This window comes from Excalfactoria chinensis, chromosome 19, assembly GCF_039878825.1.
Source record: "Excalfactoria chinensis isolate bCotChi1 chromosome 19, bCotChi1.hap2, whole genome shotgun sequence".
NCBI classification, from domain to species: Eukaryota; Metazoa; Chordata; class Aves; order Galliformes; family Phasianidae; genus Excalfactoria; species Excalfactoria chinensis.
In genome coordinates this window covers 4692372-4709023 of record NC_092843.1, presented here as the reverse complement: position 1 = coordinate 4709023, position 16652 = coordinate 4692372, and the positions used below count along the sequence as shown (strand labels likewise).

Below are 16652 nucleotides of genomic sequence, written 5' to 3'. Positions count from 1 at the left end.
GCCACGCCCCCTTACGCGTAGCCCCGCCCCCTGGAGGCCCCGCCCCGCGCCCGGCAGCCCGCGCCGCCGCGCGCCCCGCGCCGTGCCCCGGAGGTGGGCGCGATGGGCCCGGGCTGGCGGGCGCCGTCGGCCGCGCTGGTGGGCGGCAGCGTGGCGTTGTTCGGGGCGCTGAGGAGGGCGGCCCTGGCCCTGCCCCGACCCGCAGCCGTGAGGAGCCGACCCGGGCGGCTTTGGCGTTGGGGGAACCTCCTCGTTTCCTTCGCGCATTCCGTGCTCGCCGGGCTGTGGGCCCTATTCAGGTACCGGGGGTCGATGGGGACTCGGGGGGTGATGCCGTGGGCGGCCCGGGCGCTGCTCTCCCACGGCCCGGGAGTGCGAAACATCGGCCGCTTCCCCCCCCCCCGTGCACCATGGCAGGACTGGGGTCTTAAGGCTGTACCCCCACCGCAGCGCTCAGCCTCACCCCGTTTCCCTCCCCGCAGCCTTTGGCAATCCCCGGAGCTGCTCTCTGACATCCAGGACGGGTACAGCGTCTCAGGGCACCTGCTGGTCTGCTTCTCCTCAGGTGAGTGCTGGGACGGCCTCTGTGCCTCCACCAGCAGGAGGGGCCCCCCCAAGCACGGCTCTCCCTGCAGGCACCCCATGTCACTTCTTCTCCCCCTTCTCACTCCCGCTCTTCTCTTACCTTGCAGGCTACTTCATCCACGACAGCCTCGACATCATCTTCAACCAGCAGTCCCGCTCGTCCTGGGAGTACCTGGTGCACCACGCCATGGTGAGTGCGGCTGTAAGGCGAGGTGACGCTGCCCTGCGGGGAGGTGACACGCCACCCCAGGGCTCAGCCAGCTGGGAGCCCTGCCCGTGCCTCACCCTGCCTGCCAGGTGGGTTGTGCAGGCAGGACGGCTGCCAGTGCCTGGAGACAGCCGGGCTGCGAGGGCAGAGCTTCCCAGCACCTTCAGTCGTGGGGGAAGCAGCTCGTGGGATTGGCTGTGGTGCTGTAAGGGCTATAGGATCTCAAAGGGAGGGCTGTGCACCTCACTGTGCCCCCCCCTTCTCCCCGCAGGCCATCTCTGCCTTTGTCTCACTCATCATCACGGGCCGCTTCCTGGTGGCGGCGATGCTTCTGCTGCTGGTGGAGGTGAGCAACATCTTCCTCACCGCCCGCATGCTGCTGAAGATGAGCAACGTGCCTTCCCCGGCGCTCTACGAGGCCAACAAGTACGTCAACCTGGTGATGTACTTCGCCTTCCGCCTGGCGCCCCAGGCCTACCTCACCTGGTACTTCGTGCGCTACGTGGAGGTGCAGGGCCAGGGTGCCTTCCTGATGGCCAACCTCCTGCTGCTCGACGCCATGATCCTCATGTACTTCTCCCGCCTCCTGCGCTCTGATTTCTTCCCCTCCCTGCGTAAAGGATCCGTAGGGAGAGATGTGGATGGAGAGAAGTTCCTCATTGACTGAGTGAGCCGTGCGTGCGCTGGGGACCGGGGGGCTCTCCGTTCCTGCTCTATGTGCCTTAGGGCTCGCTCCTTGGCTGTGGGCTCTGCGTTCACCTGCTCTGCTGCCTATAAGCTCTACCCTGCTGGAACCAGCCTGACAGCCTCGGCGAGCCGTGGGGATGCCACCAAAGCTGGGGGCACAGTCGACAGAGGAGCAGCCCAAGCCGGCTTCTGTGCCAGCATGGCCAGGGGTGTCTGGGAGGGAAGGGCTGAGCCTCACCCGTGGTGGTGTTGGGTGTTCTGTGCATTAAATAGGTCTGGTTACTGCTGCTGCAGCACGCCTCGGCTGGATCTTCTGTGGGGTGGAATGCTGCCGGGGGGGAGGGTGATGAGGTGGGAGCATGGGAAAGGACCTGCCCCCACTCCCTGCAGAGGGTGCGGTTCTGCAGCTCACTTGGGTTTAGGGAGCCCCCAGGGATGCTTGGTCCTAACGCTGCGCTCAGCTTCCCACAGAGCAATCCCTGTCTGTCCATTTATTTTTCCAGAGATCCCTCAGTCTCAGACACCCCTCAGCCCTGGGGCTGTGCAAGGAGCAGGTGAGGGGACGTGGGGCAGAGAGGAGGGCAGCAGGAATGTTGTGAACCCCATCGCAGTCCCCAACCTGCCTGTCTCTGGGCTGGCGGCACGGAGCCTGGCTAGGCTGCATGACTCACTTAGCAGCCACGTGAAGTGGAGCTGGCATGGGAAGGCCGTGTGAGGCCACAGCTCTTCCTGGAAGATTGCTGCACACTCAGTCCCCCCGGGGTTGCCATCACCAGCACTGTGCAGCTCCAACCCCCTGTAAGCACACCAGACTGACTGCAGTGGCAGCAGCCCCTCTGTAGGTAGGGGGTGCAGCTCTCTAGGGCAGCAGGCCCAGAGCTGACCCAGCCGGTCCTGTGGAGCACCAGTGTGTTCGGAAGGCAAATCCTGCTGATGTGACAGCTCTGGGATCACCCTGGGCTGGTCTAAGCAGCAGGGCTTAGAGGGACTCCCATCCAACCCCAGGGCAGGATCAGTGCTTACCCACACCATCCCCAGCTCACGTGGACACGGAGCTGCAGGCCAAGTGGAAGAAGGGAAGACACTCCACCTCCAGATGGCTGGGAAAGCCCCACAGTGCCAGGTACCCCCAGGGGGCACTGATTCTGTAGCTGGCACAGGGGGCTGCGTGCCAGGAGCACGCAGGGGAGATACGACGTGTGGGATCACGCGTGGGCTGGGAATCTACGTTTCAAACCAACCACTTCACCCCCTCCTCTCTCAGTGCCAGAGCAGAAGCTGAGCTGCAGGGCCTCCTCCTGCCCCAGCAGGTCCCAGTCTTACCACTAAAACATCCCAACCACTCCACCTCCTCTTCCCATCTGCAGCTGAAGCACCAACTTAACCTGTAAACACCCTGCATGGTTCATTCCCCACTATTCTCCCTCCTGATCGCTCTTCCCTTTGTCTCTTCTTCCACCATAGGGTTCAGCCCACGCTCACACCACTCCCCAGCAGTGTAGAAGGGTCAGGGACGACCAAGCTTTCCCCATCCTCCAGCTGTACAACAGCACTGGGGCAGCCGTGGGTCAGGCTGGCTGCCAGCCCAGAGCAAGAGGCAAGCATAGGGAAGATGCACGCTGAGTGCCAGCCAGAAGCAGCCATCAGGCTAAGCTGAGGCAGGGTCAGGGCAGATTGCAAGTCATGCTGAAGTGAAATCCCTTCCTAGCCCAGCCTCCACGCTGCCAGGGAGGGCTGCAGCACATACCTGCTCCTCACTCAATAAGGCTCTCCAAAAAGAATGTGTTTTACTCAGAGGGGTAACTGCAGCTCAGCTAAGGATGAGGCATAAAGCTTGGCTAATACCTACAGAGCCCCTTATGCTGCTGCTCATCCCCTTCCCACAGCAGAGGCCACAGGCAGGAGTTTCAGGTAGGTGGCTTCAACTTTAAAGGCCAGAAGAAACATTAGACCCAGCCTCAAGAGCTCGTCCATCCCAGGTCCCTGTGCAGCTCAGCCCACAGGCCTTTATCCAGCCTCCAAAGCAGCAGCAACCAGGATAGCCCCCCCTTTCCATCCAACACTACACCCTGTGTGAGCTCAGGATTCCACCACCCTCCCCCATAAGGGCACGTAGGGAACCTGGTGTCCCACCACCCAGTTGTTCAATTGCCCCAGTCAATATTTGGCCACAGCTTTCACCACCTTTCTTCCCTAAAGCCAAACCACACACTCCATGCTAAGTACCCCTACAAGCTTATCCAGGCTTCACCTCTACTTCCTCCTCACCCAGAGCTCCACATTCTAATGACTCTCCAAGCTCTCTATAAAGCTGGTTGAGGAAACAAAGAAAGCAGAAACAGCAGTTAGTCTGCAAACAGCTCTGGTGAGCGCAGCAAACTCAGCAAGGTCACACAGGCAACACAAAGTGTGTCAGGGAAAGCAGGCTGCAATTCACACGCTGCACTGAGGGGAGCGTGGATCATGCCAGAAAGAAAAGGCAACTCCACTGAGCACCCCGCTATTGGATCAGCTTTGTCCAGAGAAGCCTGCAGACCAAGCTAATAGCTGAGAGAAGTTGGGATGTGGCACAACATTCATCTCGTGTCAGATCTGAACCACAGTCAGTACCTACCTAACTTCATTGGGCATTAAGCTGCTTGTGGTACCCTCCATAAGGAAGTTATGTAGCACGCTGAGAACAACCACCACAAGCACTCACTAATAACTACCCAGCAAAACGCCATTATTCTGGAATCCTACTGATGTAAACAGAGAGATTTGCAATTCAGGGCAGTGCCACCTCACTGATGTTTACCCACAGCAGACAGAGAACGTGCCAGTGATGCAGGAGAGCCTAGCAATGAAGTATGGGACAGCATTGTGAGCCTCTCAGAGCAGCCAGCTCCTGCCAACCCAGTGCTAGACCACAGCAAGAGGGAGAGAAGGACCCTGTTCACTGAAACAAAGCCCCAAGTTTCCTGGGAGCTCTTCTGTATGGGCTACACACAGTCACAAAACACAAGAGCCCCTCAGTAGTTTTATAGGGTTTATTATCCTGTCTGTACAGTCCTTGGTAGATGCAGTTTAGATGATTCCAATCTGGAAAGAAGGAAAACATGTTAAAACAGATGTTATGGTGGCAGAAAGGCAGAGCCTCCACCACACATCACTGACATAGCTGCATCTCCCCAGGATTCCTTCCTCTGAAGACAGGCTTCTCCCTACCAGACTTGCCCAGTGCCTCACGCAGCTGTTGTATTCGTCTGCTCCACTGTGACCCCTCATGTTAATCCTTACAGCCACCATCCCCACCTCCAACACTAATCACCACTGACTCCCAACTCCCACAGCCATCAAGGACTAAACCACCAGGCCATTTCCAGCAACAGAGCCACCTGCACAGCAGAAATCCTCCACCCAGGCCCTAGCAGCGCTTCTGACATCATGTTCCTCTTTTTGAGGAGAGCTGCCAACATCACTGTCTGAGAACACTGTTAGAACAGACACCATTTCACCCCGAGGCACTTTCTGCACCTTCCTCAGTACTCATGCAACCTCATGGAGCCACTCCCTGGAGGAGAAGAAGAACTGCAGCTCTCTCAGTAACTCCCCACCTGACCTTATACAGGCAGAACAAGGTTTTACAAGAGCCACATTTGCTCTTGCTTAACCACCCTACGATCCTGCTTAACTACAAACTACTCTGCAGAAGCACTGGTGTACTTCAAGCACAAGTACCTCACGTGCACACCAAGGAGGTACAGCAAACAGGAGCTGACGGCTTCAAACACTGCTCACCTTGTTGGCTACATCCAGAGCATCGTAGTCAGGAGCCAGTCGGACGTAAGCCTTCTTCTCCCCATCAGGCCTAGAGTGAAATAGGAGGTGTCAGTACTGAGGCACACTGAACCTCAAGCTTATTCCACATTCCCATTCTAGCAGTGTGCATCAGTGGTTCCTTTGGAAACATCAGTTTACTCAGTGGTACAAAACCAATTGTTCACATCATCTGCACAGAACCCCTGCAGGACTCCCAGCAGAAGCCAACTTTCATGCATAACACCTTTATTTACCACAACTTCAGCATGAAAACACTAAAGAGTTTAACTCCGTACTTCCTGACACCCCCCACAGCGTGGCTGAAACTCACACACAGCCAAGTTTCCTGCAACAGTGACTGCTCTCCCCTTACCTTATCAAGGTATTGACCTTGGCCACATCGATATCATACAGCTTCTTGACTGCCTGTTTGATCTGGTGCTTGTTTGCCTTGACATCGACGATGAAAACCAAAGTATTGTTATCTTCTATCTTCTTCATTGCCGATTCTGTGGTCAAAGGGAACTTGATGATGGCATAATGGTCAAGCCTGCAAGAAAGATCACCTCAGCTTAAGAGAAGGACTTTTAATGATCAATTATCACCTGGAAACATCTGGGGTACATCAGCTGCCAAAAAAAGTTCTAATCACAAACTCTCAGGCTTTGGTCGCTTGAAATCATCACTTGTACCCCAATGCTTTGCAATGAAAACGTGGCTCAGCTCCAAAGACACCACATGGGCAAGGTCTTAACGTGGGACCTGCAGAGGGGCTGTTCCCACCCACAAAGCCCCGCCGGGCCCACCATCCCCACGCACTTGTTTCTCCTCGGAGCGCTCTTCCGGGGGTACTTGGGCTGCCTCCGCAGGCGCAGAGTCTTGGGCCTCCTGAAGGTGGGTGACGTGCGGATCTTCTTCTTCTTGTGGCTGTGGACTCCCTTCAGGACGGCCTTCTTGGCCTTCAGCGCCTTTGCCTTTGCCTCAGTCTTGGGCGGCACGGCTGGAACAACACCTCGGTCAGCACAAAGCAGGACTGCAGGCCCAGCAGCCCCCCCGGCGGGCCACGCTTCCCTATGAGGCTCCCCAACGGGCAATCTCTGTCCATGCGGCCCCAAAGGGTAACGAGGGCCTCATTCACAACACCGAGCCCAGGTTTCCCCTCTGCCTACACCACCACACGGCTCCCTCCATCCCCCCCCCCACCCCGCGCAGCTCGGCCCTCACAGCCCGGGACTCGCCTCACGTAACCAGGCCGGGCCCGCGGCTGTAGGCCTCCCCCGTGCTCTCCACGTGCCCGCACCCAGCGCCGCCCCGCAGCCCTCCCGCTCCCCGTAACCCCCTCAGCCCGCCCCCCTCGGCCCCACCGGACCCCGCGGGGCTGCGCAGCCCGGTGCCCGCCCGCCTCAGCGCCCGCCACGTCCGGCCGCCCTCACCCTCCTTCTTCGCCTTGGGCGCCATCTTGGGCAGCCAGCAGCCGAAAGGGGCCTCCCGCCCCGCGCCGCACGGGCTTATAGCGCCAAACCTCGCGAGATTTCCCTTCCGTCTCTATTGCGCTTGCGCACATCGCTCTCCTTTTCCCTCGAGGCCTCATGGGGGTTGTAGTCCCGGATAGGGGAGGGGGGTCCCGCGAGGCATCATGGGGGTTGTAGTCCCGGTCTCCTGCCGGGGCGGGGCGAGGACGGCGATGGCTGCGGGGCGGAGTGTGCGGGGTGGGCGGCGGGACGGGACGGGAGCGGCGGGGAGGAGGGACAGCGGCAGGAGCGGGACACGGAGGTACGTGGGGCGGGACGGCAGCCGGGGGATAAGTGTGTGTGTGGGGGGGATGCGTTATATGGGGACGTGGGACAGCAGGATCCTGATGCGGCCATAGTGCCGCCCCCCCCCCGTCCGTCCCCATCTCTGCAGGCCGTTCCCCTCAGCCCCGCTCCATCCATCCCATCCATCCATCCCATCCCTCCGGCCATAGGACGCCATGAACGTGCTGGCCCCGGTGCGCAGGGACCGAGTGGTGGCCGATCTGCCGCAGGTGAGTGGGGAGGGGGCAGCACCCGAGGGAGGGGGGGACCCCCCTGACCCCACAGCCTCACCGTGTCCCCTTTGTGTGTGTGTGTGTGTGTGTGTGTGTGTGTTGTGCCCCCCCCACCCCGCAGTGCTTTCGGAAGGAGGCCGCCCTGCACACCCGCCCTGAATTCCACTCCAGTGTGAGCAGCGCCTGCCAGGAGCAGCGGACGGGCACTGTGGGGTGAGGATGGGGTGAGGAGGATGGGGTGAGGATATTGGGGTCCACACGGGGTGTCCGCCCTGCACAGACTATTGGGGTCCCGGCAGGAAGATGCCGCGTGGCTGCAGGGCTGCGTCAGGGCCCAGGAATGCAGCAGGGGGGGGGAGCTGGGGGGTTGTTGTGCTGCCCGGGGGGGTCCCCTCCCCACCCCCGTTATCCTGCTCTATCTGTGTTCCTGCAGCTTTAAGATCTCCAAGATCATCGTGGTGGGGGACCTGGCGGTGGGGAAGACCTGCCTCATCAACCGGTAACCCCTATGGAAGGGATGCCTGGTGTTGGGGGGGGGGGCTGCAGTATGAGGACCCTCCCCCACCCCCCTCCCAACGCTTATCCTGCTCCCCCTCCCCTGCCAACAGGTTTTGCAAGGACACCTTTGACAAGAACTACAAGGCGACCATCGGGGTGGACTTTGAGATGGAGCGCTTTGAGGTGCTGGGGGTTCCCTTCAGCCTGCAGCTGTGAGTAGCACTGCCATTATGTGTCCCCCCCCCACCACCATTGCACACAACAGACCCTCTGACCCCCCCCCCATTGACCACCCACCCCCTCCTCAGGTGGGACACAGCCGGGCAGGAGCGCTTCAAGTGCATCGCCTCCACCTACTACCGTGGGGCTCAAGGTGAGACCCCCCCCCCATATCCCCCCCAACCATCCCTTCCAACCACCTCCACCCCCACAGCTCATTTCATCACCCCGACAGCCATCGTCATCGTCTTCGATGTCAACGACGTGGCATCCCTGGACCACACACGGTAGGTGGGATGTGGGGCTCAGTGGGGCTCGGTGTCACCTCCATTGTGAGAGCGAGAGGGCAGCACGGTGATATGACCCCATAGGCAATGGTTGGCAGACGCCTTGAAGGAGAACGACCCTTCCAACGTCATCCTCTTCTTGGTGGGCTCCAAGAAGGACCTGAGTGTGAGTGTGTCCCCCTCCCGTGGGCTTTGCTGGTGCGGTGGGGCCGTCCCCATTGCCCACCCTGCTCCCTTGGCAGACACCAGCACAGTACAGCCGGATGGAGAAGGACGCTCTCAGGGTGGCCCAGGAGATGCAGGCAGAGTTCTGGGCTGTGTCCTCACTCACAGGTTGGGACGTGGCCAAAGCTGGAGTGTGGGATGGCTGGTGAGGTGACCCCCATTGGGGCTCAGGGCTTTTCTTCTATGGGGCAGGAGAGAACGTGAGGGATTTCTTCTTCCGTGTGGCAGCGCTGACCTTTGAGAGCAGCGTGTTGGCAGAGCTGGAGCGCGGCAGTGCCCGGCGGATCGGCGATGCCGTGCGTGAGTACCAATGAACGCCCTACCCACACACCTAACCCCAACCTAACCCTAACCCCAACCTAACCCCAACCTAACCCTAACCCTAACCTAACCCTAACCTAACCCTAACCCCAACCTAACCCTAACCCCAACCTAACCCCAACCTAACCCTAACCCTAACCTAACCCCAACCTAACCCTAACCCTAACCTAACCTAAACCCAACCTAACCCTAACCCTAACCTAACCCTAACCTAACCCCAACCTAACCCCAACCTAACCCTAACCCTAACCTAACCTAACCCCAACCTAACCCCAACCTAATCCTAACCTAACTCTAACCTAACCCCAACCTAACCCCAACCTAATCCTAACCTAACTCTAACCTAACCCCAACCTAACCCTAACCTAACCCTAACCCTAACCCTAACCTATACCCCAACCTAACCCTAACCTAACCCCAACCTAACCCTAACCTAACCCTAACCCTAACCCTAACCCCAACCTAACCCCAACCTAACCCCAACCTAGCCCTAACCCTAACCTAACCCTAACCCCAACCTAGCCCTAACCCCAACCTAACCCTAACCCCAACCTAGCCCTAACCCTAACCTAACCCTAACCCTAACGTAACCCCAACCTAACCCTAACCCTAACCTAACCCTAACCCCAACCCCTCCATCCCACAGGCATCGGCAGCACCGAGAGCGACCTGTACCTGTCAGCACCCCGCAAGAAGCCCAAATGCTGCCAGTGAGCCCCAGCAGCACCCCACATCTCCATACCAAAGAGCAGCGGCCCCGGCGGGTGGGGGCACCCCGTAGCTATGCAAACCCCCCTCAGAAGGGACACCCCCAGCCTTCATTGTAATAAAATGTTTTTTTTATGCTTTTTAAGAAGGGCGTCGGGCTGGTGGGCAGGATGGAGAGCTGTGCCTTGTGGTGCCAGCCCTCACTCCCATCCCATCTGATGGCGGTCGAAGCGGGGCTGCAGGCGGGGGGGCACGCAGTGGGCACACTTGTAGCGCTCCCGAATCCACCGCCCTCCCTCGCTGTCCTCAATGCAGATGGCTGCGACGCCTGCGGGATGCAACGAGGGCTCAGTGTCTGTCCCTGCATCACCTATGGGTGTCCCCCCAACACACCGGGTGCCCATCCTACCTGCCACGACCCCCCCCTGGCTCTCCACCAGCCGGATGGCCGCTCGCATGGTGCCCCCTGTTTCCACCCACTGATCCACCAGGAGGATGCGCACACCTGGGGAAGGGCAGAGCTGTGTCCCAGCACCCGCTGTCACCCCACTGCAGGGCTGCCCACCCCACGGGCTCAGCTCACCCGCTGTTACGGTGTCGGTCCGCATCTCCATCACCTTCTCCCGACCCGAATAGTCGGTGTAGGGCTCTGTCAGTGTCTCCACACAGAGGTGCCCGGCTTTGCGGATGGCCAAGAAGCCTTTACGCAGCTTGGCAGCCACGGCAGCACCTGGGGATGGCACTGTCACCCACCGCAGGGACAAGAAACGGGGACCCCCAGCGTCCCCCCTTACCCAGAATGAAGCCCATGGCATCGATGCCGGCCACCAGGTCGATGGGATCTCCCTGGAAGGGTTGCAGCAGATCAGCTACGCAGTCCTGCAAGCCCTGGGGAGATAGATACGGAGGTGCTGGGTGTCCCCACAGCCCCCCCAGTGCCGCCCCCTTGGTGCCCCCCATGTGGTCGCTGGGTACTTGCGGATGGCAGTAGAGCCGGGACGGGTCCAGCCATGCGTAGTGGGGACCTTTGGTGTTGGGTGCCATCAGTGCCAGGTACCAGCCCTTCTCCCGGGCAGCGGGGACGTGGCGCAGGTCCATGTGTAGGGAACTGTTGACTTGCCGAGGGGTGAATCCACACCCCATAGGGTTTAGTGTCCCCTCCGTTCGCCCCGTTGCTGTCCCTGCGCAGGCTCCGTACCCGGCGTGGGACCGTCACGGGGAGTGTCACAGACAGCGACAGCTGAGCGGGGGCTGCCCCATAGCGCTGGGCCACCGCCAATGCCTCGGGACAGCAGGGAGCTGGGATGGGGCCAGAAGGGAGCCGTGCCCGCAGCCATCCCGGTGTGACACCCATAGGGAGCTGTGCGGGCACCCACGGGTGCGAGGTGTGGGGCGGTCAGAGCAGCGCTCGGGGTGCAGCTCCAGGGGCAGATCTGGGGGCTGAGCCAGCACTGCTTCTTCTCGAGGCCGCTCACGTCCCCGCTCGGTACCGCCCGGCTCTGCCAAGCGCTGCTCCACGGGACGGGAGCCGCGTCCTGATTGCAAATAGGCTCCGTCCGAGGGGCGGCGGCGGGGGGAGGAGAGGAGAGGAGAGGAGAGGAGAGGAGAGGAGAGGAGAGGAGAGGAGAGGAGAGGAGAGGAGAGGAGAGGAGAGGAGAGGAGAGGAGAGGAGAGGAGAGGAGAGGAGAGGAGAGGAGAGGAGAGGAGAGGAGAGGAGAGGAGAGGAGAGCTGGCAGCCTCGGTGCGTTGGGACACGGCGATGGACGGAGCAGCCGCTGGGCAGAGCCGGGCCGAGCAATGCTGCGCCGAGCCGAGCCGCCCCGCGGTGGGCGGGCCGTGCCGCTCCGCTATAAGGCGGCCCCGCAGCAGCAGTGGCCCCGCGATGCCATGTGCGCCCCGCGCTGCCTCTTCCTTCCCTTCCTCCTCCTCCTCCTCCTCCCGCTGTTGGCGGCTCCCAGCCCCGCTGTGGCCCCGCCGGGGCGGCCCCGTGCCCGCCGAGGGCTCACCTACCCCGGGACGCTGTGGTGCGGCGCCGGCAGCAACGCGGACAGCTACGAGCAGCTGGGTAAGGAGCTGCCCCTAAACCCACCCCGTGGTCAGACCCCCCGCCCCGGTGCTGCTCCGCTCCCCAGCACAGGACCGGGCCATCCCCACCCTTACCCCCAGCCTCGTCCCCGTCCATTCATCCCGCTGCCCTCCTGGTCCCCACGTGCTGCTCCGCTCCCGGTCCGCTCCGAGCGATCCCCTACTGGTGCTGTCCAACACTCTCCATAGCAGTCCCTGCCTCCCTCCCAGCCCGGTCTCCATTCTGGTGCTCATCTCAGTCCGGTCCCGGTCCAGCCCAGCCCTGCTGATCCAGCCCCAATCCCCATCCTGCTGCCTTCCCTCGTTCATCCCAGTCTGGTCCCAGTGCCACTTCTGATACAGCTCCGATCCCCATTCTTACCCAATGTGGCTGCTCCAGCCACCCATCCCTGATCCCAAACCCATCCCATCCCTGACCCCATCCCAGCTCTGATCTCAACCCTGCCTCCAACTCCAACCCCATCCCATCCCATCCCATCCCATCCCATCCCTATCTGACTCCATCCCACAGTCTCAATCCCATCCCCAATTCCATGTCAGCCCCAATTCCAACCCCATCCCACCCCCCGATCCCACTGAAGCCCAAATCCCAACCCCATCTCAACCTCGACCCCACCTCAACCCCAACCCTATCCCAGCCTCAATCCCACTCCTTCCCATCCCAGCGCCACTTCTGATCCCAACCCTCACCCGGCGCAGCCCCATCCCATTCCCAATCCCGATGTCATCCCAGCTGCACGCAGCCCCCCTCCAGCTCTCACCCCACAGGGGAGCACCGTGACACTGACCGCTGCTGCCGGGACCACGACCACTGCCAGCACGTCATCCACCCCTTCACCTCCCGCTATGGCTACCGCAACCTGCGCTGGCACACCATCAGCCACTGCGACTGCGACCGCCGGTGAGCAGCCCTGACCCCAGTGTTGGGATGGGGGGGGGGGGGATCACAGTAGGGTTTATCCCCCTCCCCTGCCCCTCTGTTTGGTGCAGGCTGAAGGAGTGCCTGCAGCAGGTGAATGACACGGCGTCGCGCGTGGTGGGACAGGCCTTCTTCAACGTCATCCAGGTGCCGTGCTTTGAGTTCGCCTATAAGGAGGAGTGCGTGCAGCCCTACCTCTATGTGTGGTCAGTGACACCCCCCCCCCCCTTTTCCTTCCCCTCGTGGTTTGGGCTCTGCTGTTGCCGTCCCCGACCCCACGCTGCCCTGCTGTCCCCAGGTGCAGGGCGTACAACACGGTGGCCGTGGCGGTGCCCAAAGAACCGGTGCTGTATGAGTTTGGTGGGGAGCTCATCGACAGGGCGGCGTGGCCTGGGGGGGGGGAACAGCCGGACCTCCCAGCTGTGAAAGTGAGGAAGAGGATGAAGGAGAAGAGGAAGAAGGGGAAGGGGTTGAAGAAAAGCCCTTCTGGATTTGGGGAGCTGAGCCACGCTGTGTCTGTCACCCCCGTTCCTCCCAGCTCAGGGGGATGGGACAGCAGGAAGAGGAGGAGGAAGGAGAGGAACAGAAAGAAGAGGCTGAAAAGCAACACTGAGGCGTGAGCCCCACGTCTAACCCCGTGTGAGCCCTTGTTATGTTAATTAATAAAGTGGGGTAATGAGCAGCCACTGCGGTGTGCGGGGGTCTGAGGGGTGAATGCCATAGTGGGACAGTGGTGCCCATCCTACACCTGGGTCTGGTCCTGGTGCACAACAAGGGAGAACCCGAGGTGTGCAGGGCACAGCGGCTCTGAGGTCACAGCATTGCCCAGGGCTGAGTGTTCCCGTCCCACCAGGGATGCAGGACGCACAGACAGGCTGCTCCCAAAAGTAGAACTTTTTATTGGGGGAAAACTAAAAACAAAGAGGGCCGGAAAGGAGCCAACAGCACGAAGTCAGCCCCCTCCTACTCCTCCCACCCCCCCCCCCCCCCCCCCCCTCCTCCCCATTATGGCTCCGGTAAAGAGCTGCTCCCAGTCCGAATCCTGCTATTGAATTCCATGAAATCAAAAGGAAGAAAATAGCACAGAGGTTCTAGCAGGGCTGCCCCCCACCCAGGCAGGCAGAGGCTCCCATCCCACCCTGCCATGTCAGCCCCCATAAGCGGAGCTCGCTGCTCAGTGAAAAGCACTTTGCTTTGTTCCTTGCGCTGCTGCCATTCTTCAGGAGCATTTACATGCAAAAAAAAGACCTTTGTTGGAGCTGGGCTGTCCCTTCTTGCTCATTTCTTAGCGAACAGGACACGAACCAGGAGCCCCGGCAGAAACAAAGGCTCAGCTTCCATAGAAAACCCCCCCAACTGACAAAAGAGGAAAGGGGGGAAAAAGTGTGCAGCAAGAAACTTTCCAGTTCAGTCTCTCCTTTGCACTGCAGCTGCTCCTGCTGGGACCGCAGCTCCGTGCTCTGCCCCTTCCCAGGCCCAGGGGTCTCTGCCATTAGTGAGAGCAGTGAGCTCCAGCAGTGCCCGGTGTGAGGGTGCGATCATCAAATCCGTTTGGCTGGGGAAGTTTCAGCCTCCAAGCAATAAAGGAGGAGCAGCGACTTTCACCACCTTCCATGGCAAATCCATCATTAAAGCGGGCAGACAAAACCTCTCCGCTTGGGGCTGGTAGAAACATCCATCGTTTACTCCCCCCTTTCGGTTACAGCTGGCCAGGAGGGTGCTGACATGGAGGAGGGTGCCATGCACTCCCAGCTGCTCTGGGTGCTGCTCCTGCAGTGTGTTTCAGCTCACTCCTGTGCTTGCTGAAGCTGCTGCTGCCCGGGGTTCTGCTTCATGGTCTGATTAGAAAAACAACAACAACCCGCCCCCCCAAAAAAGAAAATAACCCCCAAACCAACTAAATAAATATTGTTCCAAAAGAAGCCAGAGGAGAGCAAGCCTTTGGTACAACAGCTGCATTGCTCTCTGGCGTGACCCCTCAGCAGAGCCTCAGAGCTGCCATGCCACAGCTTGTGGGGCAGCACAGACTTTGCAGAGCCTGCTACGTGTGAGACCACGGAGCAAACAACAACAGAAAGCCTTAGAGAACTCCGGTTCCACTTGTCACAACCCCAGTGACTTCGCTTCGCTCTCCCTGGGTGAGGAGAGGAGGCAGTCAGGGCATGGGAGAGTCCAAATAGGATCAGGCTCACTCCAGGCCAGCGGTCTGCAGGTCCCGTTAGGTTTGCTTCCTCGTGGTTGCAGTGACAGCACTGCTGTGCGCATAGAGGGACAGATTCATTCCATCTTGCAATACTCCACCCAGCTTCCACGTGGTGAACCAGGACCTGGAACGCAGAGGCCACTGCAGCTGTCCTTTCCTATGATATATTTATATATATATAGTATACATATTTAGACCAGCTCTGCCAAGTCAGTTCATTCACTCAGGTGCACGTCACCACGAGTTGTTTCCCACCATCTCACAATGTATAAAACAGGAGTTACGCAGCTAAGGGAAGGGAAGTTGTGTGTTCAACTTTTGCTCTCCCTTCCCCTTCCTAGAGAAGGGAATGGAGGGTTGGGGTCAGGTCCAGCACGGCCTATCGGTCCATCTCATCCAGCAGCGGCGTGGCGTCCCCGGCGATGGACATGGGTGTGCTCTCAATCATGGGGCTGGGAGATGGGCGAGGAGTCAACCTCTGCTTCTGTTTCCTCCTCTCAGCCTCCTTCTCCTGCAGCCACTGCTCGGCCATCTTCCCCCAGTCGATGGCAGCGTGACTGTTGGTCCTGTAATGACAAAGGCAGGAGGTGAGATGCGCCGCAGGCAAGCAAGACTTGGGCAGCTTTCCCTGCCCTCCCTCCTTACTGTTACGCAGGGGAGAATTCACAGCAACCCCACTGCAACGCTACCACGAAAGCAACGTGTTACACAGACATGCATGCAGCTCTTCCACTCACTTTGGCTGCTGCCTCTGCCTGGAACTGGACGATGGCTGCGACTGCGCCTGGGACTGTGTGGACTGGGGTGTGGTGTTGGCCTGGAGCTGGTACTGGGGCGTTGTGATCGGCTGGCTGGGGGTAGTGTAGGAGTAACTGGGGGTCATCAGGGGGGTGGCCACCGGTTGCTGTGCTGGAGTTGTGAAGACCTGCAGGGAGCAGATGCTGTTAGAAGACAGAGGGAAACCGCTGGGCTGTGAGGCAGAGATCTGGCATGCCCCCCCCACTGCGCTGTTTGCTGATGCACATCCTTGCTGTGCTCTCCCAGGCCTGCTGGAGCCCCTCATCTGAGCAAGGAGAGGTTGTGGTGATCACAGCCCAAGGAATGAGGGGCTGCAGGGCAGAAAGAGAAACACCCCGCTAAGCACAGGACGTTTCTGGGTCCTGCTTGTTCCCCCCTAGAGCCTCCTGTCATAAACCAGCCAGCCTTCCTCACCCATTCCACACAGGGTACGAGGTGAGACACTGAAACCAAGCAAAGGTGAAGTCCACATGACAGATGGGTGTGAGAGATACTTGGGACAAGCTAGCAGAAACAACATATCTCAGTGGGCATGAAAAACAGACAGATTTGCCTTGATTTACTGCCAGAGTGGGCTGCAGAGAAGACAGTTTCCTCCCAGGTGCCAACTGGCTGGATCACTGTTTGCCCAGCTTAGTCTCTTTGCCTCACGGTGTTCACCTCCCTTTGGATACTCTTAATACATTGTGTTACCCACAGTCCCTGTCTATCCCCAGCTCAGCACTTCTGCCAAACTCCATGAAGGCCTCCCAGGGTGGTCCAAAAGAGGATCGCTCCTCCATGCAAGCCTTGTCTTGCAGCACCTCTCTGTTAGATCTCTATACTGTGGGTGTGTTTCCTGTACTCAGGCACCTCAGTGCAGCTGGATTTTGCCTCAGGGTCAGCTGGGGAGCTGGCAACGCGTGCTGGAGGAGGTAGGCACCAGCATGCATGAGGAAAGGCTTCAGCGTGAGCTAAAACTGTTCACCTTCATCTCACTCAATGCAAAGCCTGTGGGTGTTCAGTCAGGCTGAGGTGTTCGCCTGCCGGTGCAGCTCGGAGATTAGCACACTGAGCTGAAAAGCCCTGCAAACTCAGCA

General features: G+C 59.7%; 6 protein-coding genes and 2 non-coding genes across 13 annotated transcripts in view; 3 read left to right on the top strand and 5 right to left on the bottom strand.

Annotated features, from left to right (window-relative positions):
• Nucleotides 1-43: 43 nt before the first annotated feature.
• Nucleotides 44-1773, top strand: TLCD1 (TLC domain containing 1). Its single transcript, XM_072353648.1, has 4 exons — nucleotides 44-299; nucleotides 483-565; nucleotides 693-775; nucleotides 1065-1773. Exons 1-4 carry the CDS (start codon nucleotides 103-105, stop codon nucleotides 1458-1460), a joined length of 759 nt encoding a protein of 252 aa, XP_072209749.1. The 5' UTR covers nucleotides 44-102; the 3' UTR covers nucleotides 1461-1773.
• A 2722-nt stretch (nucleotides 1774-4495) lies between these two features.
• On the bottom strand, nucleotides 4496-6840 carry RPL23A (ribosomal protein L23a). Of its 2 annotated transcripts, XM_072353616.1 has the most exons (5): nucleotides 6715-6840; nucleotides 6101-6281; nucleotides 5655-5831; nucleotides 5261-5330; nucleotides 4496-4561 (listed from the first exon to the last, which is right to left on the bottom strand). In XM_072353616.1, the coding sequence occupies exons 1-5, from the start codon at nucleotides 6737-6739 to the stop codon at nucleotides 4547-4549; spliced, it is 468 nt and encodes a 155-aa protein (XP_072209717.1). In that variant the 5' UTR covers nucleotides 6740-6840; the 3' UTR covers nucleotides 4496-4546. The 2 variants fall into 2 exon arrangements, with proteins under 2 accessions (XP_072209717.1, XP_072209718.1); XM_072353617.1 differs by lacking the exon at nucleotides 4496-4561 and having other exon boundaries at nucleotides 5246-5330.
• On the bottom strand, nucleotides 5406-5477 carry LOC140261021 (small nucleolar RNA SNORD42). The gene has a single exon (XR_011905657.1). It is a non-coding gene; the product is annotated as a small nucleolar RNA SNORD42 (small nucleolar RNA).
• LOC140261009 (small nucleolar RNA Z17) lies at nucleotides 5901-5974 on the bottom strand. The gene has a single exon (XR_011905645.1). It is a non-coding gene; the product is annotated as a small nucleolar RNA Z17 (small nucleolar RNA).
• A 131-nt stretch (nucleotides 6841-6971) lies between the features above and the next one.
• Nucleotides 6972-9706, top strand: RAB34 (RAB34, member RAS oncogene family). 4 transcript variants are annotated; one of them, XM_072353246.1, is made up of 11 exons: nucleotides 6972-7054; nucleotides 7187-7307; nucleotides 7432-7523; nucleotides 7744-7809; nucleotides 7919-8020; nucleotides 8117-8181; nucleotides 8263-8314; nucleotides 8399-8480; nucleotides 8557-8647; nucleotides 8732-8839; nucleotides 9507-9706. In XM_072353246.1, the coding sequence occupies exons 2-11, from the start codon at nucleotides 7254-7256 to the stop codon at nucleotides 9572-9574; spliced, it is 780 nt and encodes a 259-aa protein (XP_072209347.1). In that variant the 5' UTR covers nucleotides 6972-7054; nucleotides 7187-7253; the 3' UTR covers nucleotides 9575-9706. The 4 variants fall into 4 exon arrangements, with proteins under 4 accessions (XP_072209347.1, XP_072209349.1, XP_072209348.1 ...); XM_072353248.1 differs by having other exon boundaries at nucleotides 6998-7054; nucleotides 7248-7307; XM_072353247.1 differs by having other exon boundaries at nucleotides 7020-7054; nucleotides 7152-7307.
• On the bottom strand, nucleotides 9684-10847 carry LOC140260680 (adenine phosphoribosyltransferase-like). Of its 2 annotated transcripts, XM_072353251.1 has the most exons (5): nucleotides 10544-10847; nucleotides 10363-10456; nucleotides 10152-10298; nucleotides 9978-10073; nucleotides 9684-9896 (listed from the first exon to the last, which is right to left on the bottom strand). In XM_072353251.1, the coding sequence occupies exons 1-5, from the start codon at nucleotides 10709-10711 to the stop codon at nucleotides 9769-9771; spliced, it is 633 nt and encodes a 210-aa protein (XP_072209352.1). In that variant the 5' UTR covers nucleotides 10712-10847; the 3' UTR covers nucleotides 9684-9768. The 2 variants fall into 2 exon arrangements, with proteins under 2 accessions (XP_072209352.1, XP_072209353.1); XM_072353252.1 differs by lacking the exon at nucleotides 9978-10073.
• Nucleotides 10848-11275: 428 nt separating this feature from the next.
• On the top strand, nucleotides 11276-13254 carry PROCA1 (protein interacting with cyclin A1). The gene is made up of 4 exons (XM_072353706.1): nucleotides 11276-11633; nucleotides 12422-12554; nucleotides 12644-12778; nucleotides 12871-13254. The coding sequence occupies exons 1-4, from the start codon at nucleotides 11366-11368 to the stop codon at nucleotides 13190-13192; spliced, it is 858 nt and encodes a 285-aa protein (XP_072209807.1). The 5' UTR covers nucleotides 11276-11365; the 3' UTR covers nucleotides 13193-13254.
• A 193-nt stretch (nucleotides 13255-13447) lies between these two features.
• Nucleotides 13448-16652, bottom strand: part of SUPT6H (SPT6 homolog, histone chaperone and transcription elongation factor) — a 25947-nt gene continuing 22742 nt past the window's right edge. Inside the window, exons 36-37 of the mRNA XM_072353245.1 lie at nucleotides 15513-15700; nucleotides 13448-15341 (exon numbers count right to left, since the gene is read on the bottom strand). Coding sequence (XP_072209346.1) covers nucleotides 15155-15341; nucleotides 15513-15700 — 375 coding nt within the window. The 3' untranslated portion in view covers nucleotides 13448-15154. The remainder of the gene's footprint in view (nucleotides 15342-15512; nucleotides 15701-16652) is intronic.